The sequence below is a fragment of the Numenius arquata genome, chromosome 12 (assembly GCF_964106895.1).
Source record: "Numenius arquata chromosome 12, bNumArq3.hap1.1, whole genome shotgun sequence".
In the NCBI taxonomy this organism is placed as follows: domain Eukaryota; kingdom Metazoa; phylum Chordata; class Aves; order Charadriiformes; family Scolopacidae; genus Numenius; species Numenius arquata.
In genome coordinates, this window is record NC_133587.1 from 42,005,449 (window position 1) to 42,028,492 (window position 23,044).

Here is a 23,044-nt window from a genome sequence, read left to right on the forward strand (position 1 = left end):
GGACCAAGCAGTTGTGAGCCATGTATTGTGTTTCTTCATCATGCCCAGTCCTCAGGCAACCTGTACCCAATGTGTGATGGCTGTGAAACAGGTACGGCTCCTGCACTCTCATTGACTATGCCTGATGTTGGCACTAAATCATTTTTTTCCAAGACATTTAGCACTGAAGGGACCTGTTTTGCAGAGATCGTAACAGCTATCACTCTGCACCGCTGACAGTGGTGGGAAGATAATTACCCTTCAATGTGCCGTTCCTGGTCTTTCTTCCCTTTGCTATAAAGACTGTACTATTTATTTATTAGCCTCTTGGTAGGTATAGATCGTGCTGAGCCATTTCACAGTCCTTACTGCACAACCATAGATGCTGAACACTTGACAGTGGATGCTGACCATTTCTTGTAGTGGAAGAAACATGGGATGGCTGGAAGTGATCTAGAGATGGTCTGCTCAGAGCAGGCTCAGCTCCGGCTAATCCCTTACTCATAACTGTGTGTTTCTTGCACCCCCTAAAACCTCCAGCAGTGGGACTTGAGGAGCCTCCTCTGAGAGACCTGGGGTATAGATCCTGCGGGAGAGCTGAGTGCTGGTGGACCAAGTGTTATGGGAAGCAGAGGGTGAAATCTCTAGGCCTGCACAATGTCAGAGGGTCAGAAAAATGATGGGGGTGGCTCTTGCTGGCATTAAAGAAAGGTCCTGGGAGCCTATGTTAGCAGTCTGCCACGCACGGGGAGCCTGAGAAATGCCCACTGTGTCTTACCGAAAAATCTTTCCTGCAGCAAGGGGGTGACCTGCGCCTTCCAGGTGACTTCTACATGGGTGAGCTACAGCAGTCTGATTTTCAGGAGTGTTTGGAGAGCACCTGTCAGTGGCTAGCCTGGCAGCAGTGGCTGGAGGGCAGACAAGGCTTTGGGACAAGCCCACCGATGCCTCCTTCTACTCCGCCTTTGCTTTGTCACACTTCTCCTCCTTGATGGCCAGGATGCGCTCATGCTCTTTGATCAGCTGCACTCCGCAGTACGTGATGAACCAGATGGACAAGGTGCTGACAGGGAAACCTAGAAGACAGAGGGAGACATGGTCATCTTGGTGTAGCTGCTTGGCTAATGGGCCCAGCTCTTCTCCAGCACTGCTGCCTCTCAAGTGGGTTTGGGAGGTCCCACAAGTTCACGATGGCCAATGACATTTTCCATTGTGGATCCAGCCCTACAGCTTCACTGAGAGAAGAGAGAAATTCCTGGGATCAGATTTTAAATGAAGTGGTGCCTGAGCCCACCAAGGCATGAGGGACCATGGTTAACTTGTGAACATGCTGGAGTGGCTTTGAGCACTCCCTTACCTCCAAAACAACTTCTACCCCCACCATCAGACATGGTGGTTGACTTTCTGTCCATTCAACCTGCCCATGTCCTTCATTGTTCAGCACTGTGACCTTCTGGAAGCTTTGTGCCCCGTTGATGCTGAGGATCAACCCTAGCCTTGTCCCATACCTAGTGGGGACACAGTGTGCACCCAGGAAACACACGCTTTTTTGTCACCTAAGTAAGTAAAGTAAGTGACTGAGAACAGGGAGCTCTCCCTCCACTTAGAAAGGGTCTGATGGCATTTGTAACCATGAGTCTGGTATCCACAGCAGAGGGGAGACACAGGCTTTGTAGCTGCTAAAACAGGACCTCTGAAATGAATAATGCAACCAGCAAAAGCCAGCTAGCTCAGCGGGCAGGCACTTCTGGCACACTGAGACCAGAGCGTCACATTATCCATTTCCTGCGCCAGCCCTGTCCCAGAGAGGGCTGGAGAACACGGGCTCCTGATGGTTATTTATACCCTGGGCTGCTCAAGAAGACTTCAAAATAGTGCTACCATCCACCGATTAGAAATGTACAGATAAGACTGTAGAATGAGGATTTGTACCTGTCACTTTCAGGTTCACAGAATCATCGAATTGCCTGGGTTGGAAGCGACCTTTCAGATCATCGAGTCCAAACATCAACCTACCACTGACAAAAACCCTCACTAAACCACCACTCTCTAAGCACCATGTTTGCCTGTCTTTTAAATACCTCTGGGGATGGTGACTCCATCACTTCCCTGGGCAGCCTGTTCCAATGTTTAATAACCCTTTCAGTGTAAAAACTTTTCCTAATTTCCAATCTGAACCTCCCCTGGTGCAACTTGAGGCCGTTTCCTCTTGTCCCATCACCTGTTACTTGGGAGAAGAGACTGACCCCCACCTCCCTACCACCTCCTTTCAGGGAGGTGTAGAGAGCGAGAAGGTTTCCCCTCAGCCTCCTTTTCTCCAGGCTGAACACCCCCAGCTCCCTCCGGTTGATGCAGGAGTAATTGCTACAGCAAAAGGAGATGAGGTAGGATAAGTAAATCCCTTTCTCCAGCAAGGGGACCATTTCACAGCCCACCTTGTTGGGGCGAGTGTGACCTTTGTGTTGCTGTAAGGAGTAAAAATCACAGTGTCAGGAGGCGTACAAACACACCTAGAAGGCAGCTCATACCTCAGAGAGCTCACACGAGAAGAATGGGAGCTAAGAAACAGCTCCCTGCACCTTTTGAATAATAATTAAGCACATTGGGAGCAGCCACATAACAAGCCAACGGCCAGACCACTAAGAAGACTTGGAAGCCCCAGTCCTCAGCTCCCCTACCAAGGTCCCCCTACCAAGACAAGGGCACCTCAATAGGGAAGGCTGGTAGCACCTTACCTGTCAGAAGGAGTCTCTTGGTGACCAGCAGTGCAAACTCCAGGCTGTTGAGGGCTAAGATGTTGTAGAGGACAATGGCCCAGAAATTTGCTGCCCCAAAAGCTGCCCTAATCCGCCGAGACATGGCCGCTGGCATTTTGGCCTGTGGAGGGGAGAGGAGCAGAGAGTGAGGAAAAAAGGGGCTGTAGGGAAAGGAGATGCACGGGGCCAACACCAGTCAAACTCCCACTAGGATCACCCCTCCCACTAGAGGGGTAGTCAAAAACTAGAGCAGCCTTCAGTGTCTCTGGGATGAAGAAACATAAGGACAAGGTAAAACTTCTACTCTGCTGCTGGACGCAGATGCATTTGGGACTCCTGACTGGTGTTTCAAGGTCCCATGGGTAGGAGCAAGATGTTCTAAACGGTTTCATGCTAATTGTAATGGCTGAGTACCGCTTTCTTCGTCTGTTGCCTTGGGTAAGCCATTCCTCAAGGCAGATAAATGCTGTTGTACCCCAGGATTATTATTAGCCCTGTGTGCAAATCACTCCCAGCTCCTGGTAGAAATTGTTTCTTAGGAATTAAAAAGAAAAAAACCAAAAAAACCAAAAAAACACACACAAAAAAAAAACAAACCCCCAAAAAAACAAAACACAAAGAGCTGAAAACTAGTGACAGCAGCAGAGTGAAATTGTCACTGGCACATAATCCTCAGGAGCAGCTGCCACGAGAGGAGCGGGGAAGAGGTTTATAGCAATCTTCAAAGAGCACGGCGAATCCCCAGGCCACTTAGTGCTGAGAATTGTGGTGCTGCAGGGAAAGAGATTTCACCGCCCGAGAGTGCTATAATCTGATTAGAAGTTCAATGAGAAGAGCAAACAGGAGGATTGCTCTCCAAAGTTTTTATTCAAAAGGGGTCTGTACTGAACCAGTGTAGGACCTTCAGACTTTAGGCTGGGCAAACCAAATAAGCAACAGAATTGTTTCCAGGATGGAGTTTGCTAAGTTTTCCTCCAAACATGTCCCTGAGGCATCTTGATCCCAAACAGAGACAGGGCACTAAGCTTTGGAGTGGTTGGGAAATAACTCATTCTAGTACCTAAACACTTGCGTTTATCAGAAATCAGATCAAACCCACTCAGAATGCCAAGATGTTTTGCAGAACAAGAAAAACAAATTATTTTCATATGGAAATGTACAAACATTTCCCCATGGACAGACCTCAGATTTCCTGTCCATCTGTGCTATTTCAGTGCCTCATTGGGGCAGCAGTCCTTATGTTCTTGGACCTTTGTTTTCCCTTTGAAAGCTCCACACCCAGCTTAAGTTTCCCATGAAGCGTCATAGGGGCTGGTGGGAATTAGCTCTGGGTGGGTGACACCACGTACAGAATGAAGGGATACAGAGCACCAGGACTGTGCTCCCCTTGCACAGCTGAGTAGCTGATCACGAGGATGCTGAAGGCCACAGGAGAGAGCTTCAGGTCTCCAGGCAGGGGGCCTAGACATGGAGCTGCAGGGCATCGTCAGGGATGTTAAACTTCAGTCTCAGCTGAAAGTGGATCTGACTTGTATAAGTAAGTTTGAGCTCCCTACAGTCATGGATGCTTTCCAGCAGCAGAGTTTGGCCCCAGACCCGCTGATCTCCCCCCATCCGCTTGCAGCCCATCTCCTCACCTCCAGTTTGGCAAAGGGCTCCAGCTGGAAGAACTTCTGCACCCAGAGCTCAAAGTTGAGGCCAAAACAGTTGAAGACAGACCAGATGTAAACGATTTCACAGGGCCCCAGCCACAGGGTGGTGACGGCAAAGGTGGCGATGGTGGCCACAAGCTCCTTCATGATGTTGTCATGGTTCTCTCCAATGTGGTCATACACGTACCTAGCAGCCAAGGAAAGTGGTCGGTGCTCACCTTAGTCAAGGAGAGCCCTCTGGAATCCCTCCTCCCATGTTCATCCACCTCCTGTGTTTTGGCTGACATGTTCTAGCAATAAACTGATTTTTGCTACAATCCGGCTATATGTGGCCTGTTTTCCTCACAAACCTATAGCTCCTTAAGGACAAAACACCACCCTTTTCCCCTCTTGCTGGTAAAGCGTGGATAAAATGCGGGGATTCATAGAGCTGCAGGTCATCTCAGGCTCACTGGTGCACAGGATTTCAGCACAGAGGAGCCACCACCTTCAGTACAGGTTTGCTGGTGCGCAATCATGGTTGAAGAGAGCTGAAAGGCTGAGGGAGATGTTTCCTGGGATATGGGAGAACTGGGCTCAATTTCCCTTTCCTCCTTGTGGAATATGAACCTGATTCTTCCTCCTTGCGGGAACGCTAAACCCATCAGACCTAAAGGGGTTTCTGGGACAGGACTCTTATTCTCAACTTTGGGGAGGGGAGGGGGGGCTGCTGCACTTTGTGATGATTAATTCAATGGTCTTAGGGATAAACAGACCAAATATGACTTCATGCCATAGTGGGATTCACCCAGAAGAGAGGACACCTCTGCTTTGGGATGAGCAGCACTTAATGCTTCATTGCTATGTGATGAAAGGGAAGACCCTGAACCAGACTAGAGACCATTGGTTAGACACTTACTTGCACAGCCAGTCATTAATCCCTCTGTCAAAATGCCTAAAATGGAGATGATAAAAAGCATGTTAAAACACGCAGTGGGATGACACCTTTCCATGCAGCAGTCAGCCATAAAAGGTGCCTGGTCTCCCTGTGAGGTACTCCTTGAACCTTGTTCACAGCAGTTCACCATGTTCCTTCCTTGAAGAGGTCCCACTACCGATGTGGTTGTAACCTATCTTATCCATTGCTTCCTGCCCAAGAACATTTCCCTGGACTATAGGTTCAGTATAGATTGATCAATGTAGGTAGTCTCCAACTTACAGGCCAGCAGCTCAGAATCATAGAACGGTTAGAGTTGGAAGGGACCTTCAAGACCATCTTGTTCCAAGCCCCTTGCCATGGACAGGGACACCTCCCACTAGACCAGGTTTCTCAAAGCCCCATCCAGCCTGGCCTTGAACCAGGGATGGGGTATCCACAGTTTCTCTGGGCAACCTGTTCCAGTGCCTCACCACCCTCACAGGAAAGAATTTCTTCCTAATACCCGAAGCACAGCCCAGACCTCCTCCCCTCCATGAACTCTTCATTCCAGTCAAACATGCCATCTCTCCTCGTCGATGCCCGCGAGGTACTCACGTTTCTGCAAAGACATAGAGCATGGTGATGCATTTCGGGGGCTGGGGTGGGTCCAAGTGGTCCAGTCTGGCGATGGTGTTGGTGACCCCAAACATGACAGCAGCTTTCACCCAGTCGTACACTAAATTGGAGTAGGCCAAGCCAGCTGGAGCAAAAATGAGAATGAAACATGTGAAGAGGAGCACGGGACTTATCGCCCTCAGGACTTTGGGGGACATCATGTCCCATGTGAGCATGTAGTCTGTTGCAACAAATATAACATCAAGAGGACAGTCTAATGCTGGCTTGGACCCCCAAAGCTTTTAAAACTAAGTAGCTTTTTAAGAAGCTTGAACCAAAGGACAATATCTTCTTGGGGAATTTGGGAACAAACTGTTTATTGTTCTTGGTAGTCAAAGAAACTCATACAAACATCATTTCTTTCAGCACAAGGTCTTTCCTCCCCTCTAAGGCTTGTTAACCTATGACAAACTCATCACAGTTCTAGACTCTGACCTCTCAGGTTTTATCGACACCCTCATCGAAATACACCCTGTCCCAGCTCCTTGTGGCCAGAGATGTAACGTTGATGCCACAGCAGAGCCAGGGCCAGAACCTCTGTCTTGGAGATATGTCTGACAGTGGAAGATGATCTTTGCAGGAACAAAGACTAAAGATTTCAAATTTCTATGCAAACAGATGCTAAAATGGACTCAGGTTGCAAATTATGGGTCACACAGTGCCCCAATGTGAGCCATGTCTGATGTCCCACCATCGACAAGGCAGATCTGGCCAATACAGTCAGCAGAGTCTGTAGAGGAGCTCAGCTCCCTCTGGAGTAACACATATGCTTGGTCAGTCCACCCAAGTCTATCAGGACACCCTAAATCCATGCTAGTGCCATTGTATCTGCATTAGGATTTTCTTCTGGCCTCCACCTGCCACTCTGGAGAGACATGGGGCTTCTCCAGCCCTCGTTTACCCTGTGCCAGGCCCATGTGGATGTCAGATACCCTATAGCGTTCAAATGCTGGCATCAGATGTGTATTTAGCCAACTGAAATCCTTCATCCAGCTGCCAGCTGAATGCCAGTGCTGCTACCACTACTCATCCCAGGAGTTTGGCTTCTGGAGGTCTCTTGTCCAGCTTGGCTCAGAGCACAGCCAATGGAGATCAGGTTGCACTGGAGTTGTCCATTTAAGCACTGAATATCTTTTTTTTTTTTTTTGAGAATCTATAACCCCTCTGGGCCCCTCTTTCAGTGTTTGACCACTGTAAGAAAAAAAAAAAATCCTTACGTGCAATTGGACTTTGCCTTGCAGCACCTTGTTCATTGTGTCCTACTTCTTCCCTGCCAGCCTCAAAGAACAGTCTATCTTCTCTACAAACCTCCTTTAGGTAGTTGAAAACAGCAGCTTCAACTGCCCTGAGCTGCTCTCTGTACAACCTACACCCTGTGGCCATTTCAGTGGCTCACAAACACCCGTGATGGGCAGCCACCTGTGAAGGCATCTGAGATATCAGATGTGCCTCTTGCAACAGCATGGGGCTGATTTTTGGAGGTTCTGAACTCCTTTCCAGTCCAGACAAAGGCAACAGGAACAGCTTGGTGCTCAGCCTCTTAAACCCCAAGCCAAAGAATTTATTCCAGGAGCCTATGAGGGTCAACGCCATCTGACAGACCCCAGCTCTGTTGCACTGTGGTTGAGAAGAAGGGAGGGCTTTACCCAAACCTGTCCAACATAGGCATTGACGAAGCCTCTCAATGGAGATGGATAGAGATCTGAATCACTCACCACTGTCTTGAAGCTGAGTACAGGTATGAGGATGTCCAAACATGGCCACTCACCCAAGGACCAGTCTGAGAGGCGGTTCACGAACTTCAGGTCAGAAGGAAGGGTGAGGATGTAGAAGAAGTGGAAGAAGATGTCCACAGCAATGATGGCCCCCACGTGGAAGAGAGCATGAACCCGGATATTCCTCATCTCGTCATCTTTGCGCCTCAGCTCTCGGGTGCTCACCTGCCACAAGGTGATGGCAAACCAGGAAAGGGCTAAGCTGAGAGATAAGATGGGCAACATGTTCCTCCATCCAGAGAAACAGTCAAGGTCCAAATGGGGACTCAACATTCTCCATTAGAAATCACACCATGGACTACATTACCCAAAACTCCATTGATTAATGGAATCCAAGGGACTAGCTCAGGTGAACGCATCCACCAGGAGCAGGACATGTCCCACCCACAGCATCCCTCCAACACGCCCACCTCAGTGCTGAGCACAACAGCAATATGTCTCCTGGATCACCCTCATAGCAAAGGCTGTTCCCATCACTGGGGTTTCCAGCAGAGTAGGCACATGGTGTGACACAGCTGTGACAGGTCTGGCTGTACCTAAGGGACCCGGGGTAGGCTGAAAGCCATACTGACCAGGGAGCTTGGGTTTATGCTCTTTCTGCAGGGACACATTCAGAAAGTCAGCTTTGCTTAAGGGTTGTCCCTTGCACAGGTCATTAAACAGGAGAAAATGCCCACACCCATCACATCTAGAGGGTGCAACAGCCTGTAAAGAAGAACATCTTGCATGCCCAGAAGAGGCTGGGAGCAGGGCTGGAATCCCACCTGACACCTCTGCCAGGGCCAGATGCATATTTTTGGCCATGGTCATTTGGGAAGAGGATGATGACTGATGGTCTCTGGAGCTTCTGCTGCAGACACCTGCTGTAAATAAGAGGGAGAGCTGCCCGAGGGGCCACCCTGAATGGGTTGGGACGTGATCGACGGGGACCTCGTCTCTGCTGTGTCTTGTACAAACAGGGGCAGGGCTTTGCCTCCAGGAGCTGTCATGTCTTTGGCCGTTGTAATATAAAAATCATCAGAGCAAGCTTTCAGGATTACACTGGGCAGACTGATGTCCTCACTTCCCCGCATCACCGTAAAAATTGCTGCTGTATTCAAAATCCTCTTATGTTTATTACTTTCCCTTTATTCCCTGCGAGAGGTGGGAGCTCTCCCAACATAATCCGCAGGCTGCTGCGCCAGCCCCATCGTCAAATCCAGATGATTCCTGAGAATTAAAGCCGTTGCCAGATTTTTTTCCTGTCTATTATATGCCAAGTGCTTTAAGGATACAGAGAGGCCCCTGGACCCTCAGCTGGAGGAGAATCTGAGGGAGAACAAGCTCTGGCCTGCAGACATGGAGTGTGAGAGGACATGGAGCCTCTGTTTCCCACCGGTCCTTGTGTGTTTGCGTAGTTGCAGCACTCTGTCACCATCCCTTTGGGATAGGGGCTGTGTTCACCACATTTCCAGCCCTACAGAAGTAAATTAATTCCCCTAATCCCTGTAAGGAAGATGCCTTTCAGCTGGAATGGGGCTGGCCAAGCCCTGGTACAGATGACTACCCACCACACATGGGGGTTCAAGGGGTCCACCAGGACATAGCACCAGTAGGAGGCAAAGAAACAGATTTGTTCCCTTACTGGGCCATACACCCCACCCCGGGAAAGGCAGTCCATCTACCTGCCCATCCCCATAATTGCTGTTGGGTAATTAGGAATTCACCTCTGCAATTAGCTGCAGCTCCAGCAGTGCAGGGGGTATCTAGCCAGGAGATGGCAGTGGTGGCCAGGCCAAGACAGGACCCCTGACCAGAGCATGGGAAAAGGGTTGGGGATTTACTCCTTGTGCCTTCAGGATGAGTGTTTTAAGCATCAGAGGGGGGAATTGCTCATTAAGTGGCTACAAACATCATGGATTGGGGCTGTACAAAAGGAACAGGACCCTCCAGATCAAGACTTGTAAAGGTGGTGGGAGTTCAGGTATTGGAGATACCAGCAGTTTAGTGCCCTGATTTATAGATATCTGGCTGCAGCATCAGAAGCAGTCAGGGCTGCCCACCTCATAGGAAAGACTGATGGAAACTGGGGAAGGAAGGGGATCATGGGGTGAAAAGGGCAGCCCAGGGCACTGCACCTCCTCCAGAGGTGCTGCTAGAGCCATGTTCACCTGAACTTCAGCCCAACAGATAAGACAACTGGAAAGATGAAGCCTTAGGGTGAAACGTGTCTTCCAGCACGTTGGGGAGAAGGGTCCAACTGGGGCCTGTCTGCTGAGAATGGGCTGCTGGTGGACTCAATGCACCATGGACATCCCTCATGGGGGACACCAGAACTGACCTTATGATCTTCAGAGTCAAATGCTATAAAAGTCCTTTTAAATAGATCCTGCAAGACCCAAGGGATCTCAGTCCTGCACTCTCATCCTTTCAGCCTGTGGCATGAGGTTATTGATGCCCCAGGTGAAGGAATCAGCATGGAGTAAAACTTGCCTCCGGGCTCATTTTGCTCGCTGGAGGAAAGAAGACCAGTGTGGACCTTTTCTTAGGCAATCACTACCAGCCCAACATTAGAGAGAAGGTACTGGGCTGCATGGGTCTTTGGTCTCCTTCTCACCAAGGAGACTCTGGCTGCTCTCCCCTGCCCTGGGCTGGTTTTTCTTCTGAATTCACAAATGTTTTTCTATAATGCTCTTTCATCCAGTGGTCAAGTTGAGTCCAAAATTTCAGTGTAGTTTTTCCTCTTAAAGAGGAAACAAAGGGGTGGTGGCAATCCTTCCCAGCACCATTGCTGACCAAGCAAGAGGTCCTTCCCTTAGCAAGCAGTACCAGTTTGCTTTGATGACCAAGGGTGATCACAGATGTAAAAAGACGTTGAGGTGTGAAGAGTGAGAAGGGAGAGAGCACTGCCGTTTTGCTTCATCTCTGGATGTGGAAGAGCCCCAGAGGCCAGCTTGCCCCAGCCCAGGCTTCTGCTGATGTTTTCCAGTGCTATTTGGAGTCTGCTTTTCAAAAAGTCCCCTTGGTTGCGTGTGATACAGGCAAAGACTTGGGGCATCAGGGTATCTCATGGGGAGCAGAGGAAAACCCTGGTTGCTGAAGCACAGCCTTCCACCCAATCTTACTTATTTCTAGAGAAGTAACTTCATCTTCAGACACACAGACCATCCCTGGAAATTCATGCTCCTTGCGCAAACCAGCTGGAGGGACGTGTGGGTCTGCTCTTGCTATCACAGCCACCAACACGCAGAGGTCCCATGGATGGGCACCACGTGTCTGGCTCTCACCGTGGCCTCCCGGCACTGCACAATAAGAGCAGCATGGAGCTGCTGGGGTGACAGCACATGGAAACTGAGGCACTGAGCTGCCCAGCGAGGAAGGACATGAGCTGAACCCTCCCCTCCTCATCCCAGGATGGTGTTTTCACCACAGCAGTGTCTTCTCTTCTGAACTGATCAGTGGAAACAACCTTACCCCATCAGTTTAAGCCCCTCCCCACCAAAATCACAGCATCATTGTGCAGCCCAGACTATGGCCACAGACTATAGGTGACCATGAGAAGCTCTACAACCATTTGCACCTTCACTGTGGCAAAAAGTGGGGTTTTGTAGGCATTAAACCAAAGCAAATAGATGCAGGGAGAGGTCCTCCTCCAGCCTGGCCTCAGGAGCACTCACCTGGGCATGGAACTGGTCAAACGTCATGACAGGCCCAAAGAAGAAGAATGGGAGGTAGAAGTTGTACTTGAGGAGGTCAAAGATGGAGTAGATGCCCTCTTTCTTCTCAGAGTTCTCGAGAGCAAAGCTCATGCAGCGCATGATGGTGAAGCTGCTTCCTCCATAGAACAGGACATCTTGAAGATCAAAAGCTCCCGTTACAAACCCGCTCTGGACAAGAAACAAAAAAGTTACCACCAGGAAGGTGGCATCACTTCTGTGCTCCCTCGCTTTGTGGAGGACATCACTCCCAGGACAGCAGGCAAAGCCTCTAATTATGCTCTTCACCATTTGTTCCTGGAGCTAATGAGCCTTGATGTTTGAAAGAGAAAACTGGGGCTTGACTTCCCAGCTGGCTCCTGCATCCTGGAAGAGCTGGGAAGCGGATGATCCTCTTGGTAGATCATCCATCTTGGTAGATGTCTTGACCAAGCAGCTATGGGCCATGCAGGCTTTGGTCTCTGGTGGGAATGTCACCTGGTCACAGGGACATCACCCTCCCAGAAGGTGAAGGAAAGTCTGATGGCACAAGCCTGATGGAGGGGGGGAACACGTTTCAGGAGGTAAGCAGCAGGCAAGGACAGGCAGCACTGTCCTTCAGAGGGACTGAATAGCTTTGTAAAGGTCCTTCCTGGGCTTCTCTCCACCCACCAGTGAGAGAAAGTCTTAATTGGGCAGAGACAGGCATGGGCATTGCTGAACCCATCCCAGCACTTGTTACAGATGGGGAAACTGAGGCATAGGGCAGGAACATGTCTCATCTGGCTGACAAGCTGTTGCCTGAGCAGCCAGAAGGACTTGGGTGTCCTGAGCTCTGGCCCAGCACGAAGCCACCAAAACACGACATATCCCTTTGTGGGATTACTTGCAAGTTCAGTGGCACAAGTGCCCTCCCTGTGGACCTTTGACATAGCCAGGAGAAGAGAAGTGTCCAGGGTTTTGGGGTGTCCCAGGAGCCCTTCTTGGAGACAAACCCAAGGAGAGAGACACACGTGGGCTGGAAATGAGGCAGATGGGTGTTCCAAGGCAGCACCTACCTGCCAGGAGCTGAAGGGCTCCACCTTGAAGGAGGCGAGACAGCAAAGCCCAGCCACGTAGCAGAGCCACTTCTGCTTGGCCAGCGCAACGGAGTAGAGCACAAGGCAGTGGGAGAGGATGATCATCAGGTAGACGAGCCCCATGCTGCCCAGCACAGCCAAGATCCCGTACAACATGTACATCACGGCCCGGTGCTGCGAGAAGAGAGCAGCCCCAGCCCATGGTCAGCTTGGTGAAAGCCCCAACCCTGCTCCCCCTACCCTAGAACATCCCTCAAGGCCCCTCCACAGACCCCAGGTCACCCTGGTGCTTTCAAATCCATCCCACCACGTCCCTGGCTCACCTGCGGCACTGTCATGGAGCAGATCTTGCCGAAGAGAACATGTCCTGAGAGGGCGAAGATGATGACGTTCCTGAACGAGGTGAACCACATCACCCACTCGAAATCGGCCACGTCCTGCGGGAGCAGCACCGGGCGCCTTACTGTCCCCAGCCCTCGCACCCCTTGCCCCAACACCCATCTGGAGGGGAAACCACACAGCTTTCAAAGCCTTTTCTTCCCATTTTCCACCCAAGGGCTCCCGAGCACTTTAGCTTGGCCATAAAAACCCCCAGGAGAGATGTGCAGGGGTTGCTCGTCTCGGTGCACGCAAAGCAGAGCATCCACGGCGCTGCAGGGCTGAGATTTCCCCGGCTAGTTCTTTAGAGAGAAAAACACGAGTCACGTGGACTTTGCAAAAGCGTGTCAGCAGCAGAAAAACCAGCTCTGCTTCTCCAGCGGTCAGCACCGACCACGTCGCCGGCAGCTAGAAAAGACTGAGTCCTTCCTCCGCTTACCATCTTCCTGCCGAAGTAGTGCCAGCCCGGCTTTATGCCATCCCGAAAGGCCTTTCTATTCACGCTGTCTGCAAAAGAATGAGAGTTACGGGGAGAGAAACAGCTCTAGGAAACGGGGCCCGGGTTGCGGCAAGGCAGGGAACCTTCCTCACCACGATGATGAGCCATCAGGGCTCAAGCACCCCGTCCCCAAAAGCGGACAACCGTAGGAATCAGGAACATCAACTATTCCAGCGTGACTTTCCAGCAAAGCCTTCGTGCGGTACCACATCCCAGGGACCCTCAGCCGATCCCATGAAATTTTCAGTTTTATGGGGTACCAGACAAAAAAATCTGGGAACCAGCCCCGTGTAGGCAGGGGGGGTTGCCTATTTTGGGCACTGGCTGGAGAGCTGTGAAGTTCCACAGCCTCTTGCCCTGAGCCGTGGAAAGGGGGACAACGGGACAAGCAGGCAAAAAAAATATTCCTTTTTGAACCTTGCAAAGGATTCCCAAGCTGTTCTCTGCCAAAATTAAAGTGAAGATCTGCTGCTGGTATCGACGGCTGTAAAAGCAGCCACCTTACATCCATCCTCCCTCCCAGGGCCCCCTCCGGAGGGGATGAGACGGGGAGCGTTACCTCGGGATGCTTCGAAGATCCCGGTGCCGCTGTACACCACGGCGCAGGTCACGACGAGAGCGTAAAATCCCAGTTCGTAGCTGGGGAGCATCGTTTTAACCCCCATGGTGGCAGGTTACTGCCCCAGCCAGTGCGGGGAGATCCAGACCTGGGAAAGGGAAGGAGAAGAGGGAAGAAAACCAGGGGTGAGAGTTCACCTACCCTCCCACCCCTCAAACACCCTAAATTGCTGCTGGTCCACAGCAGCTCTGCTCTGTGGGTTTCCTTGAAGGCTGGTAGCAGAAGAGAAGGAGAAGATGGTGTCACCTGGGGAGGAACCCTGGGACACAACTCAGGTGGGGGGAGTCAGGCTGCTGCTGAGTCCTGCTGCAAAACCCACCCAGGAGCCGGGCTTTGGGGGGGGGTGGGGGCAGCTCAGCCAGGTGGTCCTGGTAAAGGGCTCTTCCCAACAAGCTGCACCCATCTCAATGTTCAGAGATGCTCCGGGACACCAGCCACCCAGGATGGGGTGCTTATGATGCCTGCTCTAATTCCTAATGGGATCCTTGGAGCAGATCCAGGATTGAGCACAAAGACACCCATAGAGGGGACATGATGGGATGTCCCTACCCTGAGCTGCTGCTTACCTTCTTCTGGGCTTTTTCCCATCCTTGAGCTTTTGGGGGGCTCCTAAAGCCCTGTGGTCCCCAACTCCTCCCAGCCACGATGCTCAGGATCCCGCCGGCACGGCTGAGCCCCCCCCCCCCCCGCCACCCCCTCACCCCGGTCAGCAGCATCGGCAGGGCTCGGGGAATACCCGTGTTCAACCTTCTAATTAGCCCTGGGCTAATTACTCCGTGCTGAAGCTAATTAGCCCCGGCGCGACGTGCCTTTCAGCCCGCCCCGAGCTCTGCAGCCTCTCGACTGTGTCCGGCACCGGCTAAAAACGCACTTCAGGGCTGGAGCAGGCGGTGTGCGGGGCGGGGACAGAGCATCCTCATCCTCATCCTCATCCTCATCCTCATCCTCATCCTCATCCTCATCCTCATCCTCATCCTCATCCTCATCCTCATCCTCATCCTCATCCTCATCCTCATCCTCCTCTCCTCATCTCCTCATCCTCTTCTCCTCATCCTCTTCTCCTCATCCTCTTCTCCTCATCCTCTTCTCCTCATCCTCATCCTCATCCTCCGACACTGCCACCCGCTCGCGAACGTTCCCCGCGGGGGGGGGGGGACACGGACACGCAGCCCCTGCCACGGTGCGGGGCGCTTTGAAGGGAATTAGGGAATTAGGGAGGGAAACTCTGCTTTTAGGCAGCAATAAAAAGGCCACCCGGTCACCTTTTTTTTTTTTTTTCCCCCCATCTGCGTCGCAAAGCTCTTGCCGTGGGTGCTTAATTAATTTCTATTTTTTATTACTTTTTTCTTTTTTTTTTTTTTTAACGGTCACTGAATTTTTGAAAAGCTGGGGGGGGGGGAATCGTCGGCAGCGATGCGGGGTGACCCCATCTTCCCAAAAGCTGGAGAAAAAGCTTTTTCCCGGCGGGAGGGGCCGCTCTCTTCCCCCCGGGAGGGGGGTGGGGGGGTGGCGCGGGGGTCCCTCCCCGATGCGGGACCGCTGCGGGCGGGCGCGCTGCCACCTCCCTGCGGTCCCCTGCGGCGGGACGTGGCTTTAAAGAGCTTTTTTTTAATCCTTTCCACACTTTTCAAGGTTTTTTTTTTTTTTCTTTTTTTTTTTTTTTTTTGGGGGGGGGGGGGCATGCCACCCCGCAAATGAGCCGGGGGGTGGGGGGGGGGGGGAGACGGTTGCGGGGACCCCTCTCAGACAAATTTAACTCCTGATCGCTCCCGCGCTGCCGAGTCAGGTGCATGGGGGGGTGTGTGTGTGTGTGTGTGTCCCCAGCACATCCCCCCCCCCCATCTCCGACCACCTGCGGGGCAGCAGCATCTCCCTCCACCCCCCCCGCCACCCCCGCACCCCCGGCTGGGCGGTGGGAGCAGGCAGAGGTGACAAAAAACCCTGGAGTTGCGGGAACAGCCTGTCCCCACCCCCGGTGTGTCCTGTGCCCCCCCCCTTCCATCCGTCCGTCCCCCCCCCCCTCCCTCCAAGCCCCCCATCTCTCCCCACTACTGACCTTGAGCCCCGGGGGCCGCGGGTGGAGGTGGGCGATGGTGCGGGGATCCAGCGTCCGGCACCGCGACGGGGGGGGGGGGGGAGAGGAGGGCAGAAAGGGGGGAAATTGGGGTGGGGGGAAAGAGATGGAAGGTTTTGGGGGGCAGTTGGCTTTGCCCTACAGCATTTCTCAGCCCGGTTGGGGTGAGGGGGTGGGGGGGGGGGGGAGCCGGGGGTATTTTTGGGCTGCCGTCCCCCACCTTGCCCCTGGAGGAAGTTTGGCCGGGAGTGGAGCGGAGCGGGAGGTATTTTTATTTTAGAGCAGCACTGCAGAGGGGGGCTGGTTCAGGAGCTGTCTGTCACGGCAGCTGCTGGAGAGGACCTGTGCTGGCTGCCAAAGCTCACCCCGGGGCCAGGGAACACGGCCCGGGGGTGGCCACGGGAGTCCCCGGGCCACGGCAGCCCCCACGTAGGGTCGGGCTCCCTCCCAAGGGTGTTTTGGGGCCTCCCCCTTTGAGCCCTGCAAGGGAGGGGGGCAGCCCCCATCACCTTTGTACAGGAGGGGAGGCAACTGGCATTGCGTGGGGACAGGGAAACTGAGGCACGGAGCCAAAAAGCACAATTCCTCCCCAGCTCGGGCAGCGTTCAAATCGATGTGGGGCTCGGGAGGTTGCAACATCTCCACAAACATCTCATCTTCGGGGGCTTCTTCTCAGATTTTGGCTTCTACCACTGAAACAGGGGGTAGCAAGGGGTTGGGTTGGGTTGTGGTCTCCGTTATTATGGGGTGTGCAAATACAGGTCAGTCAAGACAGTGTCAGGCCCATCTCTGTGTCCTGCACCAAGCTCTTCCTACTAAACCCTGATGAGGTCTGGGGAGAGCTCAGACTGGGGCCGACGTCCCCGAGCATCTCCTGGGGTGCCTGGAGGGTCAGGGGAGAGAAACAGGGCCGAGGACCTTGGATTTTATAAATACCTCCATGAGTTTGTCTGCTCTGGGGTGAGAAGTGTGGCCAGCAGGTCGCGGGAGGTGATTCTACCCCTCTGCTCTGTGCTCGTGAGACCCCACCTGGAATACTGTGTCCAGCTTTGGAGTCCTCAACACAGGAAGGACACGGACCTGTTGGAACGGGTCCAGCGGAGGGCCACGAAGATGATCAGAGGGCTGGAGCACCTCCCCTATGGAGACAGGCTGAGAGAGCTGGGGTTGTTCAGCCTGGAGAAGAGAAGGCTCCGGGGAGACCTCATAGCAGCCTTCCAATATCTGAAGGGAGCCTCCAGGAGAGCCGGAGAGGGACTCTTTGTCAGGAGATGTAGTGACAGGACAAGGGGTAATGGTTTTAAATTGGAAGAGGGGAGATTTAGATTAGATATTAGGAGGAAATTCTTTGCTGTGAGGGTGGTGAGACACTGGCCCAGGTTTCCCAGAGAAGCTGTGGCTGCCCCATCCCTGGAGGGGTTCAAGGCCAGGCTGGATGGGGCTTTGAGCAACCTGGTCTGGTGGGAGGTGTCCCTGCCCATGGCAGGGGGGTTGGAACTCGATGATTTTTAAGGTCCCTTCCAACTCTAACCATTCTATGATTCTATGATTTTCTGGACTCTGGAGGGAGAACTTCCAGGATGGACACCCCCCGAGGTCAGCCCAGCTTTGCCATTTCACTGGCCACGAACAAAAAGCCTTTTCAGCAGTATTTTTAACTTAGTGTGTACAGAGAGAAGGGTCTCCATAGAGAGCCGTGGAGATGGTCATACGGCCAGCACTTTCAGAGCCTAACGAGCCACTTTAATTTGCAGCAGTTGAGACAGGATTCGGCTGCTGCCCCTCGGATGCCCCGGAGCTCCAGCCTTCGTCCTGCTGCCGCAGCTGGGTCCCTGCCCAGGGACTTGGGCTCTTCAGACCTTGGCATAATCAACTGGGCGCTTAGAGGCGAACTAATTAAGAGATCGGTGGCGATAAGCGCAGTGACACAATTCATCACGCTCCGCGAGCCTGTGGAGGTTACGGCCGTACATCAAGGAACCTCAGCAGGAGATAAAACCATGTCTGTCCCGTCCTCCCGCCACCGGCAGCGGGTGCAGACAGACATCGGCTCACTGCGGCGTAGGAAGGCAGTGAGCAAAGGGGCACCGGGGGGACCGACAGGTCCCTGTCACCCACTTTGGCTCCCAAACCCACTCGTCTACCACTCTGTCCCTTGCAGGAACCAAAACCAGCCCCAAAAGTCCTTCTCTCCCAGTGTTGGCTGCGTTGGAGGAACAACGGGCACCGTTGTGTGGCTGCAGGGCTGGAGGTGACGGGGATCTCGTTTCTGGGGACGTGAGGGATGCCAGGGGTTCCCAGGGAGGGGGTCCCAGAGGGCTGGAGGTGACAGGGATCTCAGTTTTGGGGACGTGAGGGATGCCAGGAGTTCCCAGGAGTGGGTCCCAGAGGGCTGGAGGTGACGGGGATCTCAGTTTTGGGGATGTGAGGGATGTCAGGGGTTCCCAGGGAGTGGGTACCAGAGGGCTGGAGGTGACGGGGATCTCATTTTTGGGGACGTGAGGGATGTCAGGGGTTCCCAGGGAGTGGGTACCAGAGGGCTGGAGGTGATAGGGATCAGGCTTTAGGGGATGCTGGGGGGGTCCCGGGGACAGGAGGGTCCCAGCCCCATCGTGCTGCTCTCTCTGGTCATCAGCATCTGGAACGTTTCGGGAGGATGATAGTTTTTTATTTTATGGTTTTTTTGGGTTGTTTTTTTTTTAATCCTGAGTAATTTGCGCTCGTGCTGGATCGAGAGCGCAGCAGAGGCGGAGGGCTGTGCGGCGGTTCTTCACGAGGCTCCGGAAACTGCGGCAATAAAAATCAGTTAGCTTTAATTTATAGATATTATTAAAATAAAATTAAAAAGAACCACCACCACCACCGCTCTCAATTTCTAATGCAATAAGATTTATTTTTAATGTGACCAGTGTGTCCTCCTTGGCGCAGGGGACACCCCTGTGTCTTGTTGCCCCAGTGCTTTACGGCGAAGGGCTGTTCCTGGCTTTCAGCTGGTTTTAATGACAGTTTTTTTCCAAACATCTGGCGGGTGGCTGGAAGTTGTGGCACCTGAGCTGAGGCCAGCCCCCTCTTTGGTGTCTAAGAAAGCGAGTGGGAAGGTGGTGGGGTTCGATGTGGCTCTGTCCCAGGGAGGCACGGCACAAGTTGGAGATGTTTGATGGGGACACCAAAGGATCCTCCTCCTGGCTGGTTGCTCCTGCCATAATTATGTTGCTGGAACAGCTCTTTATGGGGTGAACTGGAAGGAGAGAGGGTTATAATAACCCACATGGGGTGTTTTATACAGCTTTGGGTCGCCCCATCGTGTTCCCCATGCGAATGTGTGGCTGGGGACATGCCAAGCCCACTGGGACCTCAGCAGGCACCTCCTTGACAGCAGGATGGCTCAGGAGAGGGGGATGTGTCCTCCACTCATCCATCCATCCATCCATCCATCCATCCATCCATTTGAGGTCACCCCATCTCAGCATCTCCAGAATAGCCCTGCCTGTCCCCCATGGCACACACCAATCCCACCAAAGGTCTCAGGTCCTCCTGCTGCCCTGCAGAAGGACTCTGAAGAAGGTTCCCACCACCTTGCAGGGACAACCCGGCCGCAGGTCAAAGTCCACTGCCTTGAGCTCCTCTCCTCATGATCCTTTTCCCTTCCTGAGAAAATGCCCCAATTAGGTCAATGACGGGGTGACAAGGACCCCCCTCCTCCTCTCGCTGCCCCAGAGAACTATTCTCACCGACAAACGAGCTGCTCTAAAGCCCAGGGCTTCACCCCCTGCCTGGAGGTGGGTTTCGGAGCTGTAAGGGGAGATGCGTGGGGATTGAGGTGGCATTTGTTGAGTGAGGCCACCCTGTCCCGTGGGAGCAGCCGGCTGGGAGCCGGGCTCGGAGAGGAGAGAGGATGAGGATGAGAAACCCAATACCCCTCTTGGCTCCCTCGTGGCTTAATTTAGACTTTAATTTAGAGCATGGGGGCTCTGCCAGAGTGTTTTTCCATTTAAAGCCGAACCTCATTCCTTTTGTCACGCACGGGCCCGGCTTGCAGGGCAGTAGCAGCTGCTGGCTCCGGCTGCCGGAGGGGTTGGCAAAGCAGTTTCCAACTTAGTTCCCCTTTGCCACCAGCTTCCTCCCCATGGGAAGGACTGGAATCTCTCTCCTCCTCATCTCTGTCCTGTTTTGGAGCCTCGGGGAGGGCACAAACCACCCGCAACCCCAAATCTACGGCTCTAAATCGGAGCTCGGACCTGCCGGCTGATCCTCTGCCACTTGGCGGAGCGGAGCCCAGGGCAGGGAGAGCTCGCCCGTGTCGATACCGTCTATATTTAACCCCGCTAAATGCAACTTAATTCACCTTACGGCCCGGTTTGGAAAGCTGCGCTCTTGCGATGCCTGCTCTTCTCAGGTGGACGCCTGGAAAGAGGCCGAAAGGAAAACGATGACAATTCCTCAAAGGTCATTTATTCCCAGCGGTTCAGCTGTACTTTTTTTAAAATCCAATGCATCCGTCAGGCATTTTCTGGCTGCTTCATGGAAGTCCTCTGCCCAGCTCCAGGGCAGGAGAGACAACCTTTGGCTCAGCCGGAGTGTTCGGAGGACTCGTTTTCTTATCCTACATCAGCTAAAAGCCGGCTGAATCCTACCGAGGAGTGTCCCCAGCCTCAAATATTTGAGCAAAACTAACCTTATGCTGTTTTTTGCAGCTTAGCTGTATCCCCCAGGATGTGCCGGGCATTGTCACCGCTCGCCTGTCACCACCATCCGCTACAACAAGAGACGGAAAAAAGTCAGAGCTTATCAAAAAGCGGCCCATGACGTGACTCTACGCTGGATGAAGGTTGTCCCAGCCAGGGAATGCCGGGCGCTCACACCGCTTTTTATCCAGCGAGGAATAGGCATAACCATGACTGGCTGCAAACTGAGGCCGGAGAAACTGAGACCTGGACAGGCTGGAGAGCTGGGCAAGGAAGAACCTCATGAGGTTCAACAGGGAAAAGTGTAGGGTCCTGCACCTGGGGAAGAAGAACGTCAGGCACCAATACAGGTTAGGTGTGGACCTGCTGGAGTCAAGTTCTGAAGAGAAAGATCTGGGGGTCCTGGTAGACAGCAAAATGACAATGAGCAAGCAGTGTGCTCTTGTGGCCAGGAAGGCCAATGGAATCCTGGGCTGCATAGGGAAGAGTGTGGCCAGTAGGTCGAGGGAAGTCATTCTCCCCCTCTACTCTGCACTGGTGAGGCCACAACTGGAATACTGCATCCAGTTCTGGGCTCCCCAATTCAAGAGGGACAGGGAACTACTGGAAAGAGTCCAGCGAAGGGCAACGAGGAGGATTCAAGGATTGGAGCATCTCCCTGATGAGGAAAGGCTGAGAGAGCTGGGGCTCTTTAGCCTGGAGAAGAGAAGGCTGAGGGGAGACCTTATCAATGCTTATAAGTATCTGAAGGGTGGGTTGAAGGAGGAGGGAGCCAGACTCTTTTCAGTGGTTGCCAGTGAGAGGACGAGGGGCAACGGGCACAAGCTGGAACATAGGAGGTTCCACTCAAATATGAGAAGAAACTTCTTCACGGTGAGGGTGCCAGAGCCCTGGAACAGGCTGCCCAGGGAGGGTGTGGAGTCCCCTTCTCCGGAGATTTTCAAGACCCGCCTGGATGCAGTCCTGAGTAACATGCTCTGACATGCTCTGGGCAATCCTGCTTCGTCAGGGGAGTTGGACTAGATGATCTTTATGGTCCTTTCCAACTCTAAAAATTCAGTGAAATTCAGTGAAATTGAAATGAGAATCAAAGCAGAGGATTATGAGGGGTTGGTAATTATCCACGAGGCCAAACTTCCAAGGAAAGTAGGGGGTTGTGGCATCTTCAGATCAAGCCCAGCTACATCCCTAGAAGAGATGTTGTAGCTTGAAGAGCACATCAAGCACCCTGGAGAGATTCCGTGGCTGAGGACCAGGGAATGGGGTTTTTGCAGGCAGTGAGAAAAATATTTTCACTGGTTTTGTCCTCCGAGGGATGGGTTGGGGGATGTGGTGCTGCTGCTTCCAAGATCTGTCAGGGTTTCTTACATCCAGCAACAAACCAACACGGGCTGCAAGAAAAAACAGTCTCATACCTCGCAAAGCGGGAAGCAGTTGCTGCAAGAGTCAGCACAGGGAAAATTCGAGGAAGCACAGAGAAATTTCAAAACCAGTATTTCAAAACTGCTCTTTCCAAACGAAGGTGAAAACTGGGAAGATCTGGACAATTTCCCACCCCTCCCACTGCTCTGTGACAGGAGACAGGTCGCTCATTTCCATGATAAACAGTTACTTACAGGCACTGACTCTCTAAATAAACTCTTTTACAGTGTCTTAGTTCCTTTGTCAAGGCGTCCGGTGTTTGTGCAGGAAAAAAAAAACCAAGAGAAAAAGCTTCTGTCCAAATCCAAACAAGCCTATGTTTAAAGAAACGAGTGTTGCACCACTTGAGGTTTGCACCACGAGCTATATGTGTCCCACAACATATATCACTCCCAGTTCCTTATCTGCATTTCAGGGGTTGATTCCCAGTCACCCCAGGAAGAATTTTGCTGGGGAGTGGTATGATCCTCACGGCTTCATCACGGGACAGGGGACAAATGCTGAGAGCATATAAGAAAGGAGAGAGATTGCCTCTCCTCTACTTATGTGAAAATATTATTGATTCACACTTCTGTGTAAGCGAAATCAGAATCTCCAGCCGCAAACTACGACCTGAATTTAGCAGCCACCGCGCGGCAAAATCTCCACACCCCTGGCCCAGCTCAGGCAGCTCTTCAAAGGGATCCACTCACCACTGCAGGTCCTTAAAATACCTGTCAGTTGGGCTGATTTCTTCTCTTTTCAGCTGGAATAGGGCTTCTCTTCAGCCTCCTCACTCTATCCCATGCTACAAAATCATCAGGATGGAGCTGAACAGAAACAAACCGCAGCTCACCGGGATGAGACCGTGTCCCTCTCTCCATCCAGGATTTAGGAGCT

General features: G+C 52.6%; 1 protein-coding gene across 1 annotated transcript; it reads right to left on the bottom strand.

Moving 5' to 3' along the window:
- Positions 1 to 933: 933 nt before the first annotated feature.
- Positions 934 to 14,030, bottom strand: HHATL (hedgehog acyltransferase like). The gene is made up of 11 exons (XM_074157435.1): positions 13,925 to 14,030; positions 13,306 to 13,373; positions 12,812 to 12,925; positions 12,468 to 12,662; positions 11,392 to 11,601; positions 7,729 to 7,900; positions 5,901 to 6,045; positions 5,286 to 5,321; positions 4,373 to 4,574; positions 2,715 to 2,856; positions 934 to 1,055 (listed from the first exon to the last, which is right to left on the bottom strand). The coding sequence occupies exons 1-11, from the start codon at positions 14,028 to 14,030 to the stop codon at positions 934 to 936; spliced, it is 1,512 nt and encodes a 503-aa protein (XP_074013536.1).
- Positions 14,031 to 23,044: the final 9,014 nt, after the last annotated feature.

What these genes read in the sequence shown, in the direction of transcription:
- HHATL (XM_074157435.1), bottom strand. Translation starts at nt 14,030, where the DNA reads ATGGGGGTTAAAACGATGCTCCCCAGCTACGAACTGGGATTTTACGCT. An exon ending in GCTCCATGACAGTGCCGCAG is followed by an intron (nt 12,663 to 12,811) that starts GTGAGCCAGGGA and finishes CTCTTCTCGCAG; the next exon opens with CACCGGGCCGTGATGTACAT. An exon ending in TTGACCAGTTCCATGCCCAG is followed by an intron (nt 7,901 to 11,391) that starts GTGAGTGCTCCT and finishes ACCTTGTGGCAG; the next exon opens with GTGAGCACCCGAGAGCTGAG.